The sequence below is a fragment of the Branchiostoma belcheri genome, unplaced genomic scaffold (genome assembly GCF_001625305.1).
Source record: "Branchiostoma belcheri isolate BF01 breed outbred unplaced genomic scaffold, Haploidv18h27 scaffold6, whole genome shotgun sequence".
Lineage (NCBI taxonomy): Eukaryota > Metazoa > Chordata > Leptocardii > Amphioxiformes > Branchiostomatidae > Branchiostoma > Branchiostoma belcheri.
In genome coordinates this window covers 1,201,373-1,220,891 of record NW_017804242.1, presented here as the reverse complement: position 1 = coordinate 1,220,891, position 19,519 = coordinate 1,201,373, and the positions used below count along the sequence as shown (strand labels likewise).

At 41.9% G+C, this 19,519-nt stretch overlaps 2 protein-coding genes across 2 annotated transcripts in view; one reads left to right on the top strand and one right to left on the bottom strand.

Moving 5' to 3' along the window:
* The window catches only part of LOC109482381 (arylsulfatase B-like), a 12,242-nt gene extending 2,981 nt beyond the window's left edge, over positions 1-9,261 (bottom strand). The window contains exons 1-9 of the mRNA XM_019785083.1: positions 9,034-9,261; positions 7,759-7,870; positions 7,291-7,342; positions 6,487-6,590; positions 5,567-5,673; positions 5,228-5,292; positions 4,913-5,014; positions 1,616-1,679; positions 1,094-1,191 (exon numbers count right to left, since the gene is read on the bottom strand). Of these exons, the coding sequence (XP_019640642.1) occupies positions 1,094-1,191; positions 1,616-1,679; positions 4,913-5,014; positions 5,228-5,292; positions 5,567-5,673; positions 6,487-6,590; positions 7,291-7,342; positions 7,759-7,870; positions 9,034-9,151 (822 nt within the window). The 5' untranslated portion in view covers positions 9,152-9,261. The remainder of the gene's footprint in view (positions 1-1,093; positions 1,192-1,615; positions 1,680-4,912; positions 5,015-5,227; positions 5,293-5,566; positions 5,674-6,486; positions 6,591-7,290; positions 7,343-7,758; positions 7,871-9,033) is intronic.
* A 3,133-nt stretch (positions 9,262-12,394) lies between these two features.
* Positions 12,395-19,519, top strand: part of LOC109482219 (transient receptor potential cation channel subfamily M member 2-like) — a 15,297-nt gene continuing 8,172 nt past the window's right edge. Inside the window, exons 1-10 of the mRNA XM_019784912.1 lie at positions 12,395-12,535; positions 12,969-13,070; positions 13,519-13,699; positions 14,595-14,743; positions 14,930-15,137; positions 15,529-15,691; positions 16,060-16,183; positions 16,535-16,607; positions 16,953-17,059; positions 17,704-17,877. Coding sequence (XP_019640471.1) covers positions 12,395-12,535; positions 12,969-13,070; positions 13,519-13,699; positions 14,595-14,743; positions 14,930-15,137; positions 15,529-15,691; positions 16,060-16,183; positions 16,535-16,607; positions 16,953-17,059; positions 17,704-17,877 — 1,422 coding nt within the window. The remainder of the gene's footprint in view (positions 12,536-12,968; positions 13,071-13,518; positions 13,700-14,594; positions 14,744-14,929; positions 15,138-15,528; positions 15,692-16,059; positions 16,184-16,534; positions 16,608-16,952; positions 17,060-17,703; positions 17,878-19,519) is intronic.

The following is a 19,519-nucleotide window of genomic DNA, read 5'->3' as shown; positions in this document are numbered from 1 at the left end:
AAATAATACCTATAATGGCGTACAGCCTCAATATTTTACCAAACCTCAGTTGAGGATGACAAAAGAAGGCAGACGTCGTGTATGTCTTACATATATGTAAATATTACTAATGCACTAACTCACTTGTCTCGACCTTTGTACACACAAAATCTGGTTATTATATTTCAGTCCATACCATGGTATGGATGAAATATATTGTGTTCTCTCATGTTTCTCCTCCTCCTCCTTCTTCTCCTGCCAAACAGTCAAAGGGATTCAACTCCGCCATCATTCAGCCAAATGACTTGAAATTTGGCATGGAGGTAGAATGGGCCAATGCCCCCAGGCGTTTTTTTTTCATTTTTTGATACATGCCTTTGAAAAATTCTTATGAAGGTTTTTTTTGGCATTTTTCGCCAGAAAATGGATTTTTGGATCCTGAGCCCTGGTTTTACAACCAAATGATCTGAAATTCGGTATAAGGGTACCTTGAACATGTGTCTACAGAACAGCAGTCACATATTAGGCATACACCACTTCCAAATGACTCATTTGGGGGAATTTAATGGCTATTTTCAGCAAAAAAAGGGCCAAAAGTGCTATACCCGTTCCATGTTCTATCTAAAGAATGGCACGTTCCATCTGCCGTTGGCCATGGAACACGTGTTCCATTGCGGGTTACCTGAGGTCACATTGCACGTAAGTCGTGCGTAATGACCCACACATTCAATTTTATGTGCCTAAGACCTTCAAAATGTATCAAATCTCATCATCGTTAGTATTTGCATACCTGTAAGAAGATTAGTAAAGCTTTCGAGATTCAATGTGCTTGTTGTTGCATCTTTGTTCTCAATTACATAGCTACTATATAATTCATTTATTTGAGAATCTTTGCCAGTTTTACACTGGGGTAAGTTTGGAATAGTCCACTTTTGCGTGGGAGGGAGATGGACTGAAATATGCTGTATTTGCTCCCAAGCAAATGTCGGCCTTTCTAGTTTATGTTCCCTTATCTATTATCCGTTCCATTCCTTTATATGTATGCAACCTGCTGTTGATCCCAGCAATGGGGCTAAGCAGGAATGAAGAAGAAGTGACTTATAATAACCCTTACGTCAGTAGTGAAGATCACAAGAGTGTTGTCCCACAGTCCCGCATTCTTCATTGCCATGGTAACGTTCCCGACAGCCTCGTCCAGGGCGCTCACCATACCTGCAACACATTCATTGGACAGACCATAAACTATCTATTCGTACGTCAGTGAAGAGTAGACACCCAGGTAATAAGATTCGCCAAAAGCGAAGCAACTGGATATGATTTTGCAAACGGTCAGACACTGTAGACTTGTCAGAAAGGCAGGTTTATAAGCACGAACTTCAGTCAATAGTTCTGCCTTTTGCCTGCAAGTCTCTAGTGTCACTGACGAAAGGTAGTAATAGTGGATGCTACCTGAAACGTCTGACCGTTTCCCAAATCATACCCAGTTGCTTGAGTAACTGTTTTGGGCGTATCAATTAATATTTTTTTGGAAATTTTGGTTACGGTCCAAAGCTTGAAAGACTTAGTTCTGTATAAAAATACTAAGTTATATTTCTCTTTTTTGTCGTTTATTTCAGAATAGTGAAACTCAACCTACCGAGAAGTTTTCTCCTGTTTTCATCTTGAACGTTCGCGTAGATGTCTTCGAACCGTTGGGGAACCTGTGAGCGGCAATCTTACATTCAGTTCATGAATTGAAGGCATATTTTGTCCCTTCGTGGTATCTTTCGCAATACATATACACAGAATATTTAGAAACAAAGTACACTAGTTCATTGCGTCGTTGATAAATGAGTTCTGTCATACTTGAATACAAAGTGTTTTTGCCATGAATTACATCAACATCAAAACGCTAACTCAGAATTTGTTCTTGAAGATAACCATGGAAGCTATATGGATTTCAAAAAGGCTTCAGCTAGTATCAAAACCATCTGCTGAAAAGAAACACTAAAAGTATGTCTTATCCATCGACACGACAGACAAAACGTTGATTTCTTGTAATTCTGTATTCTGTTCTATGAGTGTTATGCACCCTATATATGAATGAACTTTATTGCACAACAATCGTACAAGGTACAATGTATGGCAGTACTACAACACTAAACTAGTCTAGAGAAATACATCAAAAACATGTCCAATAACAGGTAGGTAACATAGTGTGTTGATATATAATTATGTATTAATTATTTGATCTCGCATATGTAATGAGCTATGGAGAAATTGACCTATGTAAACAGAAATAGAGGTTGGGCATGATAACAATACATGGAACATATCGAGCTGTGTATCAGGTAGTATGAGGTCCGTCTTAGTAGTTATATTCTGTAATAGCACATCTCTTTCTTTACTATAGGTAGGACAAGTCATAACAAAATGAAATTCATTTTCAACATTTAGATTACATGTGGGACACAGTCTCTGAGTGGCTGGTGTGTTTTGGTGTCTTCCTTTTCAATTTGAAGACAATGTGCACTTATTCTCAGTTTTGTTATGCTAATTGTAAACGATTTGTTTTGTATTGATGTAAGATAATCTTCCATGCCGAAGTGTTTCTTTATTTTAGAATATGTTTGGAGTTTGCTAGTATTTCTCAGTGTTCTCTCCAGCCAGAAAGAAACGTGTCCTTGAGACGCTGTTTAAATATGTTTCCAAAATGGTTGGCATTAACTGCGGGTTAAGCCAAACATTTTGGAACCCATGTCTACATAATATATCCTGAACGTGAGTAGCCCAGTCATGTTCTTCTTCGACTGAAGTGTCGTATGCTTTTTTGACAAGTCTATCGTTTGGTAAATTATTTATTCTAATCCAGTATTTAATCATTTGTGTTTGGCTGTCCACGAATAAAGGAAAACTCCTAATTCGCCCCCTCACAGCGGCATTTACAGACCCTTTCGGGACATTTAGCAAAATTTTGCAGAAATTCAAAAGTACATATTCTAGGTCAGGGATTTCGTATGCAATTTTTGGTTGATCTATTGTTATATTTTGGTTCCGTAGTAAAGTGTCTGACTGGTAAATCACGTTCAGTTTATCACTGTATTTCTTAAATCGTACAACAACAGGTCGGGTACAGGACGGATCTGATAACTTCCCCTGGCGACTAACTCGTAAAATATCAACTTCCGGTCCTAATATCGGGCTAAGTATTGTGGTTATATGTGTTCTGATCTTTTCACTGGGATGTTCTTTAATTCCTTTAAAAATCAAGTCTCTACATTGTGCATTTATGCCGGTAAGTTCTCCGCAATACAATAAAATAGGTTTAACCAAACTGTTGAATAAGTCAATAGCTAAAGGTATGGACGGGTTGGAGTTTGATGATAATATTGATTTTAATTTAAAGGATGCCCTTAGAGCTTTTAGTCTTAACTGTTTGATGGCACGGCTAAAGGACCCTGAGGGTGTGATATCTATTCCTAAGTATGTGTAGAAGTTTGTTATTTCTAACGTTTGTCCCTGAGATTTGAAAGGTGAATGTTCATTTTCAACTGTCCGTCCATTTTTAGAAAAAATCATCACTTTTGTTTTACTTTTATTAATCGACAGTTTCCAAAGTGAGCAGAATTGGTCTAGTGTCCTCAGACACTCTTTTAAGCCCGATTCTGATTTTGAAACAAGTACAAGGTCATCGGCCCAAAACATGCTGTTAATAGGAGTGTCTTTTAGTGTTAGGGGATCGCAGGACGTGGGGTCTAGTAAGGACGAGAAATCATTTATGAATATGTTGAAAAGAAGAGGGCTCAGATTACATCCCTGTCGCACTCCGCAGAAAGACTGGAAGTAGGGTGACAGACCGTGTGAGGTCTTGACACAGTATTCTATATTATGGTACATTGATTTTATTAATTTAAATAAGTTCCCCCCTATTCCCAAAGATAATAATTTATAAAATAATCCGTTGCGCCAAACCGAATCAAATGCTTTCCGAAAGTCTACAAAGCAGGCGTATAGCTTACCACCGGGTTTGAAAGTTTGTTGGTCAATTAATGTTTTGAGAACAAAGACATTGTCACATGTTCTGAAGTCCTTTCTAAATCCGGATTGAAAAGGAGAGAGCAGGTTTGAGCTTTCCATGAAATGTTGTAAACGTTTGTTGAGGATGAAAGTAAATAGTTTGCCAACACAACTAGAGATAGCTATTCCTCTGTAGTTGGTTGGGTTTGACGGTTCACCGCTTTTGAAGATTGGGACAAGTGTGCTTTGGCTCCACTGCTGAGGAAAGTGTCCGGACTGTAGTAATATATTAAACATTTTTTTGAGTGGTTGATTGAGTTGGGGGGCACTATTTTTCAACATTTCATTAATTATGGAATCTGTTCCACTAGACTTATTGTTTTTTAAACTAGATAATGCTTTTTTGATTTCCTCTTCCGTTATCTCAAAGTCTAGTGGATTTTCTGTTTCAAGTTCAAGTGATGAGATGATTTTGTCGGCGTTTTCTTTTTCTTTTGCGTCGACTATGGTGTTTTTATTTATTGCTTTGAAATGGTCTAGCCATTCGTTTGTAGATATTTGTTCTACTGCCTCATCCTTGCTTCTATTTTCGAAGTTTCGAAGTTTATTTATTTCGTTCCAAAATGATTTTGGTTCCTTTTTCGCTAATTTTGCTAAAGATGTCATTTGTATTTCATTAAACTGTTTTTTCTTCTTTTTTATCAGTTTCTTATATTTCTTAACCTTGTATACATAATCCTGTCTTTTATTTTGTTTCCATGGAAATTTCCTGACTTCAGCGGATTGAGATGCTGTAGTCATACTGTCTCTTATGTGACTGGTGACTTTATGTATTAATGTACTACATGTATAGGGCCACAGGAAGAATAGCTGTAGTTTCAAGCTAATTTTGGATTCAGAGTCAAAGGTATGTGCAAACTTCGGTATTTTAATTTACCTCCAATGGTTCGTGCACGTTCTGGAAGGGCAGGTACAGAAACAGGGGTGTGTCTGTGGGGTGTTTCTCAACCACGTCAATGATCCGGTCCGTGAAGAAGTACTGGAATGAATGAATGAGTGAATTAATGAATGAGTGAATGAATGTATAAATGAATGTATTAATGAATGTATAAATGGATGCCTTTATGTAAACTGCAATGTCCTGTGAATATATGACAACATTTAGAAATTTCACTAATAATCTAAAACAAATTGTCATCTCCTTCTACATCGTCTTTTGACAGGTAAAGTAATGATAGGAATGTTCACTTACCGTGCCGTACTGTCCATTCTTTGTATTGACGACTTCCTTGTCGTCTCTTAGGTCCAGTCCACCAGCTAAACGGATGGAAATAAATACGTTACAGACGGGCAGATTACGTTATAAGCAGGTAACGTTATAAGTTTCTTCAATGTTTCATTTGCAAGACCAAGAGCGTTAGTCCGCTCTATGTTATCCAGGTTTGTGCTTCAGCATACTAGTACCTTTAATACTGGATGAACTGTTTCTACCTGAAGACTGTGTATAATATGGCTGTTACGTTTGCCTGTGTCGACTACGAGTTTAACTGGGTGGTTGATGTGGTTGATAAGAAATTGCAAAGATTTTTACCGACGACGTGGGTATAGTAGTCCTCATCTGCATTATAGTAACCGTAGAAGGAGTCGAAGCCGCGGTAGGTCGGCGTGTACTTCCAGTTGCAGAAGCCCAGGTGCCACCTAGAAACAGAGCAGATTTACTTTGCTGCCATCGTCGTCATTCATTAAAATGGTGAAAGCATCACTTGAACGGCTTTCTCTTGACGGTAGACGGTATTTGCTGAGAAAGCTTCGAACTAGACTTCCAATGTTCCATAGAATGATTCGAACGCATTTCGAGTGTGCCGCTTTCCAATACCGGATTCGAACGTTGGAACTGATGTTGTCGCACTTTTTTGTTTGTTTTAGGACACTCAAGTGTTGGCACATTTTGCACTGAACCGGTAGGGACCGAGGGTATACACCGCATCACTCTCGGTTATAACTCCGCATCACCCTCGGTCCCAACTCCGCATCACCCTCGGTCCCAACTCCGCATCACCCTCGGTCCCAACTCCGCATCACCCTCGGTCCGTATGGCGGATGATAGGGAATACATCGTGTAGTATTCTAACTGTTATATGGATCAACTAGAGAAGTAACATTTGCAAAGCAAATGCATAATGTTTACCTTCGGACATTAATGGTCTGCTCTGTTAATTCTTACTCAAACACATTCATATAACGTTACATGTACTACTAGTATGGTGACAGGAGCAGAGCAGACCATGAAATTGCAACATGATGTAACCCAACACCAGTCACCATAGTGACAGATGTCAACAAATCATGTGATTGGTCAGGTCATAGGTTACTGTTTGGAGAAGAAGAAGAAGAAACTGAGCAAAAACAATATGTTTTCCTTCGGTAAACATAATGAATGAATGAATAAAGACCTTTATTGTACATAATAAATAGCTACGTACACAGACAATATTCTGAGAGCAGACGTACTTGCCCACCATGTGAGTGGCGTACCCCAGCTCCTTCAGCTTCTCGGGAAGCATGGTGAAGTTAGACGGGATGGCCTGAGCCTGCTGGGGGAAGAACACCAGGTGCTGCAAAACATAATACAAGAGACAAACTCTCAGCCTCATCTGTTGGATTATACCACTTCACACCCTTTGAATGAATGAATTATTTACGTGTCTTACGACTTTTGTCGCCCATCCCATAAACTCCTTTATTTGTTTGTTTTTGTTTGTTTGTTTGTTATCTTGCCATAGGATTGGTTAGAATTTGAATCTGGGGTTCGTTTAATTTTTTTTTAATGTTTGAAGTCGGTACCGCCCCCCGTCCCGGTTGAGAGAAGGTTGGTTTGTCCTGAGTCCAGGTCATCAGTGCATACCAACCTTCTGTCAACCGGGACGGGGGACGGTGCCGACTTCCGACGAACTTTGACCCAGTCAAGCTGATGTCACACGGGCGGAAAAATGACTTGGCCCAGCAGTCAGATACCTGATAAGACCGAGAGATTAGGTTGAGAATTCCGGTGAGTCAAATTGAGTTGGAGAACAGTTCATTTTTCCATTAAAATCTTACGTTCCGAAGTTAAGCAGTGTTTATTCATCTACTTGTTTTATTTACTTATTTGAATTCACTACAAGAAACACAAGTGGAAGGGAGGGCAAACAGGTGTATAGACACCTTTGCAAGTTGCCCTCCTAAACAGTACAATACAATACAATACCATATAAAATCATAAGTTATAAATTACATGATGTACATGTTTGTTGATGTGAACATTAATATCCCAACCTGAGAACCCACGTGGTACGGGAAGTACCCTGTCATGAAGGCAGTTCTGGACCTGCGGGGTACAAGAGAAGAACTGAATGCAGAGTAGTGGTTAATGGACCTAGTACCTGCGCATGAATTAACTTGAATCTTACTGTAACGTTATAGGGTTTATGATACCGGCTATATAGATGCAGATACAGATACTGGTGTGTTGTGGACTATACTAGCCTCTACCAGGCACCGCGGATCGCTGGAAAAATCGTTGAAATTCGCCAGAGAAGATCCAATTCGCGACCCACGGAGCCTGTGCGCGAATTGGATCTTCTCTGGCCGGCTACCTCCCCTGGTACATTATTCCTTTATTTCGGCCAATTTGTACTATTTTTCCAGCGATCCGCGGTGCCTGGTAAAGACTAGGCTATACAGATGCAGTATTAAACTGTCATGAACCAGCTTGAGACGTATCCATGTCCTGACGACACTCACGGTGTACAGACGTAGTTGACGTAAGACTGGTTGAAGATGACGCCCTCGTGCGCCAGCTGGTCCAGAACCGGCGTCTTGACGTCAGGATTGTGCCAGCCGACGTCATTCCAACCTGGACGCAAGAGGTGTGAGTTTTGAGTTTAAAGTTAAAACTTTTGATCCAACACAGTAAAGTTCTCTCACCTAGAGCTCTCGACCAGACCAGTCACTCTGGTCTTCCTCAGTAGACTGACCCAGTGAGGTTTGTCACATGACTTCTTAGGTAAGAGTTTTTTCAGGCAATGACAATGACAATGAAATTAACTGCATTTTCGCGCCCAAATGCACTGTTAGATAACTGAGGTATACGGGTAGGAGCAAGGAAAGGCATTCGACAGTAAGGGCTCATTTTGTATATGTTTTATGTATATGCATATGTGTATGTGTATGCATAATAATTATGTATATGTACATGTGTATATGTGTATATGTGTAACAACTTTGTAATATCAGTCACCGTAACCCTTTAAACAAACATATGCCAGCAGAAACTAAATGAATTTGACATTACCCTTGGCATCATACACCAACAAACGTTGTTAGTCCAACCGCCCTTGTCCTCAGTTGAAGCAGATTTGGACCTTTGAATGTACACGAATGTGTACACAAATCGGTCAGACTGTACACTGTTTGTCTAGCTCCCTCCGCGGCAGCACGCAGAGTTTATATTTGCACAACTTCGGACCAAAGTCCAGCGTATTGAATCGACGATGTCTCGAGATTCGAGAGTGCTCCCCGCCCCCTCCCTCCCCTCCCACACATATTCAACCTGACCAACATTATGAAAAAGCTACCTGAATATCGTGACCAAAATTGAATTTGTAACAGTTTTGTTGAATTAGGTGGAATTAGTTCTGCCCTGCCGGTGAATGTGTCCACATCCCTTTTAACATGACTACATTGTTATTCACGTAACGTTGTATCTACATTCCATACAGGTGTATTAAATACTTTATAACGGTCTTCCTTTTATACCTGTGTCTTGGTGTACACTTGTACACTAATATTTGTAATGTTTAATACTTAGCGTTAACCCTCTGCCAGATCTATAATGCCTCTATCTGCCAGCATTGTCCTTACCTAGTAATCTCAAATCAGATCCTAGGGTGGAAAAAAGGCAGTATCCATTCGCCAGGGAGGGCCCATGCGCCACCCAAGGGGGTAGAAAAAACGGGCCATAAATAAAAGGCAACGATCTTCCCCCATCAACCACACCTCTGCTTAGAGAGTGCTTACCTAGGTCGTCGGCCACGATGAAGAGAATGTGGGGCTTGGTGGTGTTCTCACTTCCGTGTCGTGCGGACACCACCGCCAAGGCACAGGTAAGGAGGAACAGCGTAACACGTTTGGACATGGTGGTGCTCCGGACAGTCTAGTTGCCGAAAGTCTATGCTGGATGTCTGCCCTAAAATTTACAGGGAGAGAAAAATAAACTGCACGGTAAGACTGCTCAGGTCGGTGTGACTGTCACGTGAATTATTAGAAGGCACGCGTTCTGAGGTGAATGTTCTCTAGGATGTTGACCCCCAGTCGTCGCTGTATCGTTAACTGCTGCATCAACCCATATCACAACCCAACGAAATATGTTAGTTAGTTTGTTTGTTGTTTGTTTGTTTGTTTGTTTGTTTGTTTGTTTGAACCATTATCTATTTTAAAAAAAAAGCTAAAACAATATGACTGCAAGCCACTTTTCAGTAAGGTTAAAATCCTACAAAAAATCCATTCAAAAGGAACAGACATTTTTCGTGATGACAACACCCAACGTTATATTTGGGGCAAAAACGACAAGTATGACAAAATCACGGAGTGACGACAACTCAATGAACATAACAAGGTAAAAGTATAACAAGGCCATCAGTGAGATATTTACAATAATGCATGTAGTTCCATGACGTCAGATGCCACGTCTCTGTCTGTCTGACTTGATAGACCTTTGGAGGATCTGATTTCTGTCTCACTTGGCCGAGTTGGCTGAGTCTAATCCAATAATTGAGGTGTTATCCTATAATTGAGGTGTTAGCAATCACTTTAATCCCATAATTGAGGTGTTGATAATAGCGGATAGAGCACACAGCTCGATATGTCGTATGCTTAGTCATTTGTGCAACGTTAGAAATACCATTTTATTGTTGAAAGGTTTCTGTATCTGTATAGCCGGTATAACCGCCCTTCGGTGTAAAACGCCAGCGTCGCGGGCACGCGGAAGATTTTTTACACCTAATCTTTGAACATCTAGCTCTAAACATTGTTTAAAGCTATCTAATGACAATTAATTAATGCCTCTACTGTACTTGGTGACAGTGAGCTAAAGGCAGAAGGTTAACCTACTCCTGCCCAGGCTAGTGACGATCTACGCTGGGAGCCAGACTTGTATCGAGGCGTCAGCCGATTTCCCTTGGCATCCAAGAGTATTACTAGCAATAGGGCAGACCAAACTCCCCTCTGGCTCAACTCCCCCGTACCAGTAATTTAGATAGGCGGGCGAAGGGCTCTTGGGTGCCGAAGGAAAACGACTAACGCCCCGATACTAGTCTGGCTCCCAGGTTGGTGATGATCGCCCATATTCCACGCAATTAAGCTTCAGACGCGTCACAGCCAGTTCTAAGCTGCCGGACCGGCTCGGCATTAATTCCCCCTCGGGGTGTACCAGCCGCAGCACACCCCCGATCAGCGACACGTTTATCAAGCCGTTCTCGGGGGACAGGGCAGGCTCGTCCGAGGTTCAAGCCCGTACCGCACGCCGCTGTGTGTGTCCTACCGTGTGTGTGGCTGGTCCTAGACACCGTGGGACCAGGGTTCTGCTGGATAAGGTACGACTTTCCCCGCAAGAAAAATGTGAGTCATGATGTAGAATATAAACTCACGTCAGACTTAACAGGCCACACCTATGTGTTTACTGTACTATAACCGTTCTGCGTATTACCTGTCTAATGGGGTGAGTAGTCTGTGTATGTTTATGTTTATGCTAATGTTAAGGAATTAAGATACTATCGGTCACTATTTAGCTGACTGGAACAGGCAAGGACAGTGGGTGTCATTATTCTTTACACATCCCCTGAAAATGTGAGATGTAAACTTGGCCTTATTAGCCCTTTATTTGATTGCGACACAGCCTTAATTGATCAATACAGTTGAACAGTTCTGCAGAAAGCCTTGTTATGATAGCATAACCATGTACAACCTTTGAGAGCGGAATTAGGCTGTACAATTTACACCATGATGTCAAACAGTAGGTTATTCTTAAGTAGGGCCCCTTTCCAACAGACGGCGGCGGCTGAGCGACCGAAATTGGATTTGTGTGATCCTTGATTTGATGATTGAAATTTAACACAAGACAATATGTAAGTGTGATTTAAAATGCAACGAAACACACAGAAAACCCCTTCTTTTAAAAACGTACAAGTTCTGTAGCTATGAAATCCTTTTTGCGATCTGTCAAACGTTTGGTCTCTCAGTGGTCGCGGCCTCTAGCGGAAAGGGGGTGTAAAGTGCAATGGCCTTGTCTGTAACTGGTTTAACAACTCACAAGACGTGCTTCTAGGTATACGTATGAGCAACAGAGGACTGTAAGTATAGATACATACAGTTATTACATCCTAATCATTACCTAACAGTATATGTTTACATGGTCACTGGTTGGTGTTGATTATATAGATTGAATTTTACAACGTAACCCGGTATAATTGTAGGCGATTTTAGGCGTTTTTTTTTTATTTCAACATTTCATGACTGGCCACGGTGGCAGCACTCTCAAGTTATAGCAACTTATTTTATGCCGCCACCAACGCAGAGGACGAATACAGGACAAGACAATACTCATTTTCACTTGAGTGAAGTGGGGAAAGTCGTGTAAAGTGCCTTTCCCAAAGGCACGTTGACATGTCAGGACTCGAACCCGGGACCTCTTGGTTCCGAGTTGAGCACGCTGCCACTACGCCACACGACCCCACTTTTTTATGTTGAGATATAAGACTATAATAAGATATTTTGACGCTTCGGAAGGATCTGTAGCATAACCACTGACAGTCTGTCTGACCCTCCATGGTCTGACTGCATGTCCGCTGAACCGGAATGAATACGATGATTGGTTCAAATCTGCCCGGGGCCTTGAAGCAGAGAAAACGTGACAAACGTGAGAAAGTTGCAAGAAAGGTGGGAACGAATGTCCTTTTTAAAATGATGTGAATGCATGTCCTGAGCCAGTCTACGATAGACGTACATTTAAGTACCGAGAATGTCCGAGAAAAAGGTTGGACGGGAAGGTTGTGATCTTCCCTGTTTTCTGACTGACGGGATGTGCCATTTGTCAGAAAAGGACCCATGCATGCTATAAAATTGAAGGAGGCAACAATCTGCCCATCCAACCTCCTCTTGGGAGCAGGCAGCTAAGTCCAACTTAACCGCTTGTTTCTCACAAAATACAATGGTCAAAACCAAAAAATTGTGAGACTTACATGTCAGATTTCTAGGTTCTATGCTGGCTGTACTTTGCACTTTAGCTGAAGGTTATAGTTTTCTGCTTTTTCTCGCTTTTGGAACTTTTGGAAACATTTCTTATACCACAGGGGAGGAGACATCTCACCGTTGCCAAGGCAACATGTTCCCCCAGCCCTGCAGCATCGCCATGGAGAGAGAACCACTGATGAAGCGTGGTCACCATGGTTACCAGCATGTTCCTGAGGAGGTCAGCATGGAGGAGAGTCTGAGCAGAACTCTGACCATCCGCGAAGACCAACGGGTAGGCTCAACTTCTCCTTTACTCCGAGCTGTCTGTAAGCTGGAAAGTGTTTCTTATGAGCTAGTCTGTTTTAATCGATGCGTTTCTCTTGCACTTCTGTGCAGCTGCCGTTAAGAAGCCTCTAAGCTTTCGAATGAGCTAGGCTGATTCAACGGGTGAATATTGTCTGGCACTGCAGGTAGAATATCTACTATACCCTGTAGACATCTCCATAATACCTTTGGCAAAAAGTTAAAGTTTCTTGCATTCCAAAAAGTATCTCGCAATCCATCGTTTCTTTTCCTTTCCTTTCTTGCATTAAGTTCCCTTTCTTCCTTTATCCACTGTTGGACTACTTGTTGAATTTCTTCTCCGCCTAATTGTCCTTCGTTTAATTAGTTTTCCCTTTATCGCCTTTACACGGATCACGCACGTTTCTTTTCCTCTATCCCAGGAGAAACTTGAGCTGTTTGTGAAGGAGAGAGGGGACGGTAAAATCAAGTCCTATGGGGAGATCTATTTCTCCGGATTTGGGAACCTCACCCAAACCTCCCCCGTAAGTATGTCCCAGTGTAACAATACGCACCGAACGTCAAGTGAACGAACAATGTACTTGTAATATTATCAATGTTGATCTCAAGACTGCAAAGTCACATAAAATAAAAAAAATCTCATAAGTCTATGAAGTAATTAGAGCTTTTGCGAATTTCTTGTTTTACGTATTATTGTCAATTTCTCACTGATTTGCATGGCTCCCACAAGGCAACAACCTCGCACATAGCATGAAATTGAAGGCAGGAGATGAGATAACCTTTTCTAGGATCTAGGATCTAACCTCCTGTGAGTGTCCTCGACATGCCCAATATGGGGAATTAACGTAAACACAAGCAAACACACAGACACACACAGAAAGCAAAGGTTGATATATATATTCAATCGGTTAATAGGTATAAATCCCTACTGACGTACTCATTCACCGTACCCCCCCCCCAACACACACACAGTTTGTGAAGGTGACTCCGGACGTTGACCCCGCCGTCCTGTGGGACCTCATGATGAAACACTGGCACCTGAAGAAACCCAGCCTCATCGTCTCCGTGGCGGGAGGAGCCCAGAAGTTCTTCCTGAAGAACCGGCTGAAGGACGCCTTCATAAGGAGCCTGATGAAAGCATCGCAGTCTACAGGTGACTTTAGAGTACAGGGATTCTGAGATTCTTTGTTGACTCAACAAAAAGTACAGGATTTTTTTGTATGGTCTTCTAGAATTAAAGATCTAACAAAGCTAAATACATGTCTGAATAGCGGCATCCTACGTACAGAATATATGTATGTAACAATCTTAAGGTTCTCAAAGCTTGAGGTCCTTCGCCTTCCAGCCGATGCCACTTTCAGAAAACCGCTAAAACTGTAACTGTAAGTACGATAACACGATAAGTCTTTGTACTGGGTAAAAACGGAACAGATATGTTCATCAGAAATTTTCATTTTCATAATCTTAAATGTTTTTTGGGGCCGCTCTTTAAGAATAATTAATGCAATGCTCACGGTCCTCATGTAGTGCTTTGTACAGGTACAAAGTAGTTACGAGACCCCTTTAGATATTCTATGCATTAGCTAGATAAAGTCCAAATAAACATGCTGTTAACCGTTTATTCATGTTTCTGTCTTCATTAAAGGCCATGCGTTCATATATAATACTTTGCCAGACTGATCAGGTACAGGTACAGGTCAGGACATGCACCTAAGCCTCTTTCACTGGTACCTAACGTTACGTTTAAGCCTTGGTCACAACCCGCCGTACGTGCTTTTTGTCTGTACGTTTTTTGGGAGGCTACGTCTGCTACGTTTTTCTGAAAACGTGGGGAAGGAGTGGCGTCGACGCACGTCACTCGCACGGTTGCGCAAGGTGTAAGAGTGTGGTCTGCACGCCACGTCTGGCCGTGAGCGGTTGCGTGCATCGTGCATCGCAGAAGCACGTACGGTGGGTTGTGACCAAGGCTTTAGGTACGCGGCACAGCAAGGCTTTAGGTACGCGGCACAGCTGTCCTGATGTGATGTGTTCTGTTCCTCCCTCCCCAGATGCCTGGATCCTGACAGGCGGGACGAACTCCGGCATCATGAAGTGTGTGGGCGAAGCCGTCAGGGACCAGGTCAGCAACTTCGCCACCTCACCTGTCGCCATCGGCATCGCTACATGGGGGTCAATAGACAACAGGAAAAGTCTAGAGGTACGTGGAAATAATTATTTTTTTACCCCCGCAGAAGCAAAACATTGTTTTTGCTCTGTCTCTTCCTCCCCTCTAAACAAAGAAGGTCAATGCCCTGGTGGACCATACGGCTGTCACCATGGTAACTGGTGCTGTAGCAGATACCTTGCGGTGTCTTGTTACATTATGTTCCTTCTGCCGAGGAAGCCTCACGAGGCCGGGCGGAAGGACGTCTTTCCCGCCATCTACTACTGCGATGAGCTGGACAGACAGAAGGAGACGGCTGCTCTGGACCTGAACCACACCCACTTCATCCTGGTGGACGACGGGAGCGAAAAGGTGTTCTCCGACTCCGACATCATACTGAGGACTGAGCTGGAGCAGCACATCAACAGTGAGGTGGCTTTGGGCAAAGGTGAAGAATTCTAAAGATTGTGTATTGATAAAGGTAGATCAGTAATGTGAGCAGTAAGGCTACGTTGACAGTATGGCACATGTGCACGACTCCTGTAGATCGATGCCTGATGAACAAATGTAGTAAGACCCTGTTTCAGTAGACACTTTAGTAGATGTTATCATTGGTGATTCTGTCCGTATGGTTCAGAATAGCGAGTACTACAATGGATTGTAGATCTTGAAGTCCCTTTGGTGCCTGTTTTTAAAATCTAAAGAACATGACTGATGCAGTATAACTCTCTCCAAGGAGGTTAATCATATAGTTTCCGATCTGATTTCCCATAAGTGGAGCCTTTTCTAGGATACAGGGAATATGACTGATGTATTTGACTCTCTCGACGTGATGCCAGATCTGGGCGTCCCTGTGGTGGTTCTGGTGGTAGAGGGAGGGCGGTACACGCTGAGGACCGTGTCTGAGGCGGTGGAGAGGCAGATACCTGTCGTCGTGGCCGAGGGGAGCGGACGGGCAGCCGACATCATCGCCTACGCTTACAAGAGATGGAAACGGATCAAGTAACTGGAGTTTTTTTTCTACATGCATTTCAACATTTATTACAAGACATCGCGACGGCACACTCAATTTTTTTTCAAGTTATTTTATGCCGCCACCAACACAGACAAACGCACAAACAGGCATACTCATTTTTACCTGGGGCGGGTCACTATGGTTACTGGTGGTGTTTGATTCCATCAATGTAGCGAACATAACCCATTTACAGGTTACCATGGTTACTGGTCAGGTGTTTGACTTTATCCATGTAGCAAGATAGAAACAGGCCTATATGTGTACCGGTATTTTGCTAATGTCTATACCTTGTAATTATAATCATTAATATAATACTACAATATTATCGATTGTTCTTCCTTCCTCTGCCCTACAGGCAAAGGAGAAAGATCACCAAAGACCTGTGGGACCGGATCGGAAAGGCGTTTGATCTCCCGAGTGATGAAGAAATGACGCAGGCAGCAAAAATGATCCTCAACATCGTCAACAACAGCACCTTTGTAAGACCAATGATATGGACTTTTCTGACCATAATAGCGTTATATAATGTCTCTGAAAGGATTGGATTTGCAGCAATCCCGTCAAAGTATTGATAATATCCACGATAAGCTTGTAGATTAGATACAGGCCTCAGATGAAGCACTTGCTCTAGGGTATATCCTCCCTCAGTCCTAGCTCCAGCTACGCACCATTACGGACTTCCACAACTTAAGAAAATTGCGTTTCTCTATCATTCAATTGTCTGTATGATATCCAACCAGGGGCCTGATATCCAACGATCTTTTATATTTCCTTGCGTTTAAAGAAGTCGGTCCGAAAGGTCCCCTGCATTTATCTTTTATTGCCCACAGGTGACCCTTTTCAAGCTCGAAGAAGGAGACACGGTGAACATTGACGAGGCGTTATTGAGGGGTTTGTTGAAAGGTAATGCTACTAGAAGTAGAAAAACAGTTGAAAGAAAATTCATCATGTTTACCTTCACATAGTGTAGCCTTACTACAGATCGTTTTATTCTTACACAAACACATTCATATGTATTTTGACTATAGTACTAGCCCCACCAACTCTGTCCTGCCACTTGCTACATAATGTAATCCAACACCACAGGGCGTTTGGTACAACACCAGTTAACAACCGTCATTGACCTTAGAGAGGTTAGCTCTGAGTGTGCATTTGAACTGACTCGGCTATGCGTTTAGACGCATTAGACATTAGACGCAGAGCCGCAGAATTCCATAGTGACATTGTGTACGCGTTTTCCAACTGCAGCCGAGAAGTCGCACCCCAAGAACCAGCTGCAGCTGGCGCTGGCCTGGGACAGGAGTGACATCGCCCGTCAGGAGATCTTCACGCCGAGCAGGCGACAAAAGTTGCAGGTATATAATAAATCTCCAGTCCAGGCAGGTCTTTCGGTGGCTGCAAAGACAGGATCAGATTGACCAAGCTTTATATAAGCTGTATGCCAGATGTTCCACCGAAATGGATACAGACTGGCAAATGGATACAGCTTGGCCAATTTGATACTGTCTTTGCAGCCACCGAAAGATGTGCTTGGAGATTGGTAGGCTATTCAACCTCTTCATCTCACGCCATTCGCCTAACCTCCAATAACAGACCTAGTCTCTCTTTTTACCCTCTTGGTCTCTGGTAGTGCTTTGCCGTCAGCTGTTTCTGAGCTGGACTCGATTTTGCCTCGAGGTTTGGGTACTCGAGGTTTTGTTTTGTCTGTTTGCTTGCAACCTTAGGTAGCGCATGCAGATGTGACTGTATCTGTAAAGCGGGTGTAACCGTCCTTCGGCTTAACAGACCAGCTTCGTAGGCACACGACTGGCTACATTACACGGAACAACTTGGAATACATCACACCGAACGATGTGGCACTGGATAAACGTGCTGTTTGCAGTTAATCCATATGTTGTTTATACGGTTGCTAGAGACGTTGCAACAGTCGATTGACATGTCGCTGATATTTTTCGACATTTATGACCTGACCTGACAGCTGATTGATGTGTTTTGACAGCTGATTGACAAGTACGCGTACATGGAGACTGCCCTTCTGCAGGACAGAGTGGAGTTTGTGCAGTTGTTGTTGGACAACGGGGTGGAACTCCTGCACTTCTTGACAGTGAAGAGGCTGCACAAACTCTACCACGAAGTAAATATCAAAGACGCACACAGCAGAAGACCTTCAGTAGTATGTGAGCGACTGTATGACTGATATATATCTATATGTATCTTTACCTTCGCCAAGAAGGTTATGTTTTCAGGGGCGTTCGTGTATGTGTGTGTTTGTGTGTGTGTCTGTCTGTAAACACGATAACTTGAGAAGGCCTTGATGGATTGTCTTGATACTTGGTAGGTGGGTAGGTCTTGATGAGACCTCAAAATGATTAGATTTTGGACCCCCTAGCGGCTTATTATGGTACTGCAGCTGAACTTCCGGTTTTGATATCTCATGATCTAGACATGCTATGGTATTGAAATTTAGATGGTAGGTAGCTCTTGTGCTGGGAAAGAAGTGACGTGAGTTTAGGCCCCCTAGAGGCTTGCTCTGGAACTGCAGGGATAAATTCTTGAAAATATTCAAAAGGGGATAACTCAAGAACCGGTTGACGGATCGTCGTGATTTTTGGTATGTAGGTAGCTTATGTGATGCTTAATATAATTATGTGACAATTATGCAAATATGGATGTAATTTGCATAATTTATGGGGAAATTCTATAAATCAGCTGCATTCCATGATAGGACAATTGAAGCTTGTGACATTGGTAATTGACAACGAGAGAAACACAGGAAGATATTGATTATGTTAAAAAGAACTTAATTTGCATAATTAATGAGTAAAATTTTATAATTATGTAATGATAACTGCTTGGAATTTCATACTTGTGGTATTTGAAAGTTAAATTGAGGTGAACATCATTAAACATAATTTATTGAAATCAGGACCTCATTTGCATAATTTATTAGGAAATGCTAGAATGCATTCTTTGTTAATATAAGACTTTTTGCCTTTTGGTTGAGATTATGATAAAACAATATAATTCATGAAAATTAGGTTCCTATTTCTTAAATCAGGGGGGAATAATCTAATCTAAACTTTGTCAGTCATAAAGATTAACATCATTTGGCGAAGGTATGAGATCGGGGAACTCTAGTTATATATATAAACCTAAGAAAATATTTGGATGCACTGGTGCACGCAACAGAAAAAAAATTGGGTGCACAGCTCCAAATTTGGGTGCACTTAGATGCACATGCACCCAGTATTTCCAGCCCTGGACTGTATAATGGAAGGTCAGAGGGCAGGAAGCAAGCATTTATTACTTAATTCAAACTGTAAACGTAAGTCATTCTAACATATAGTACCATAATATGTTTTAGTCATCCAGGTTTACATCAATAAAATAGAGTTTCAAACTTTACCACTGGATCATAAGAATTTAATTGTCATACGTTTCATAATAGCGACATTATGCAATTATCCAACTTTGGTTATTACGGAAAAGCTAAGATGAACTTGGAAATTAACTTGTATGTTGATGTCATCAAGAGAAAACATCATTTTCTTTTAAGTCTGATCTCATAGTTATTACAATAGATGTGCCTGCCCAAAACAGCAACTTAATCTTTGTGATGTTATCAGGTTACAACAAGTTTGTTGATGGTAAAATGTTGGGCATCTCCAGGAGACATGGGGAGAAAAGTTTGTTGTAACCACCTTGAACTTGGCTTGAACGTTTGTTTGTTTCGATCCCCATTAGTGCTTAACAGCACTATTCTTCCTGGGGTCATAAAATGAAACATAAATAACAAAACTTAGTACATAATGATG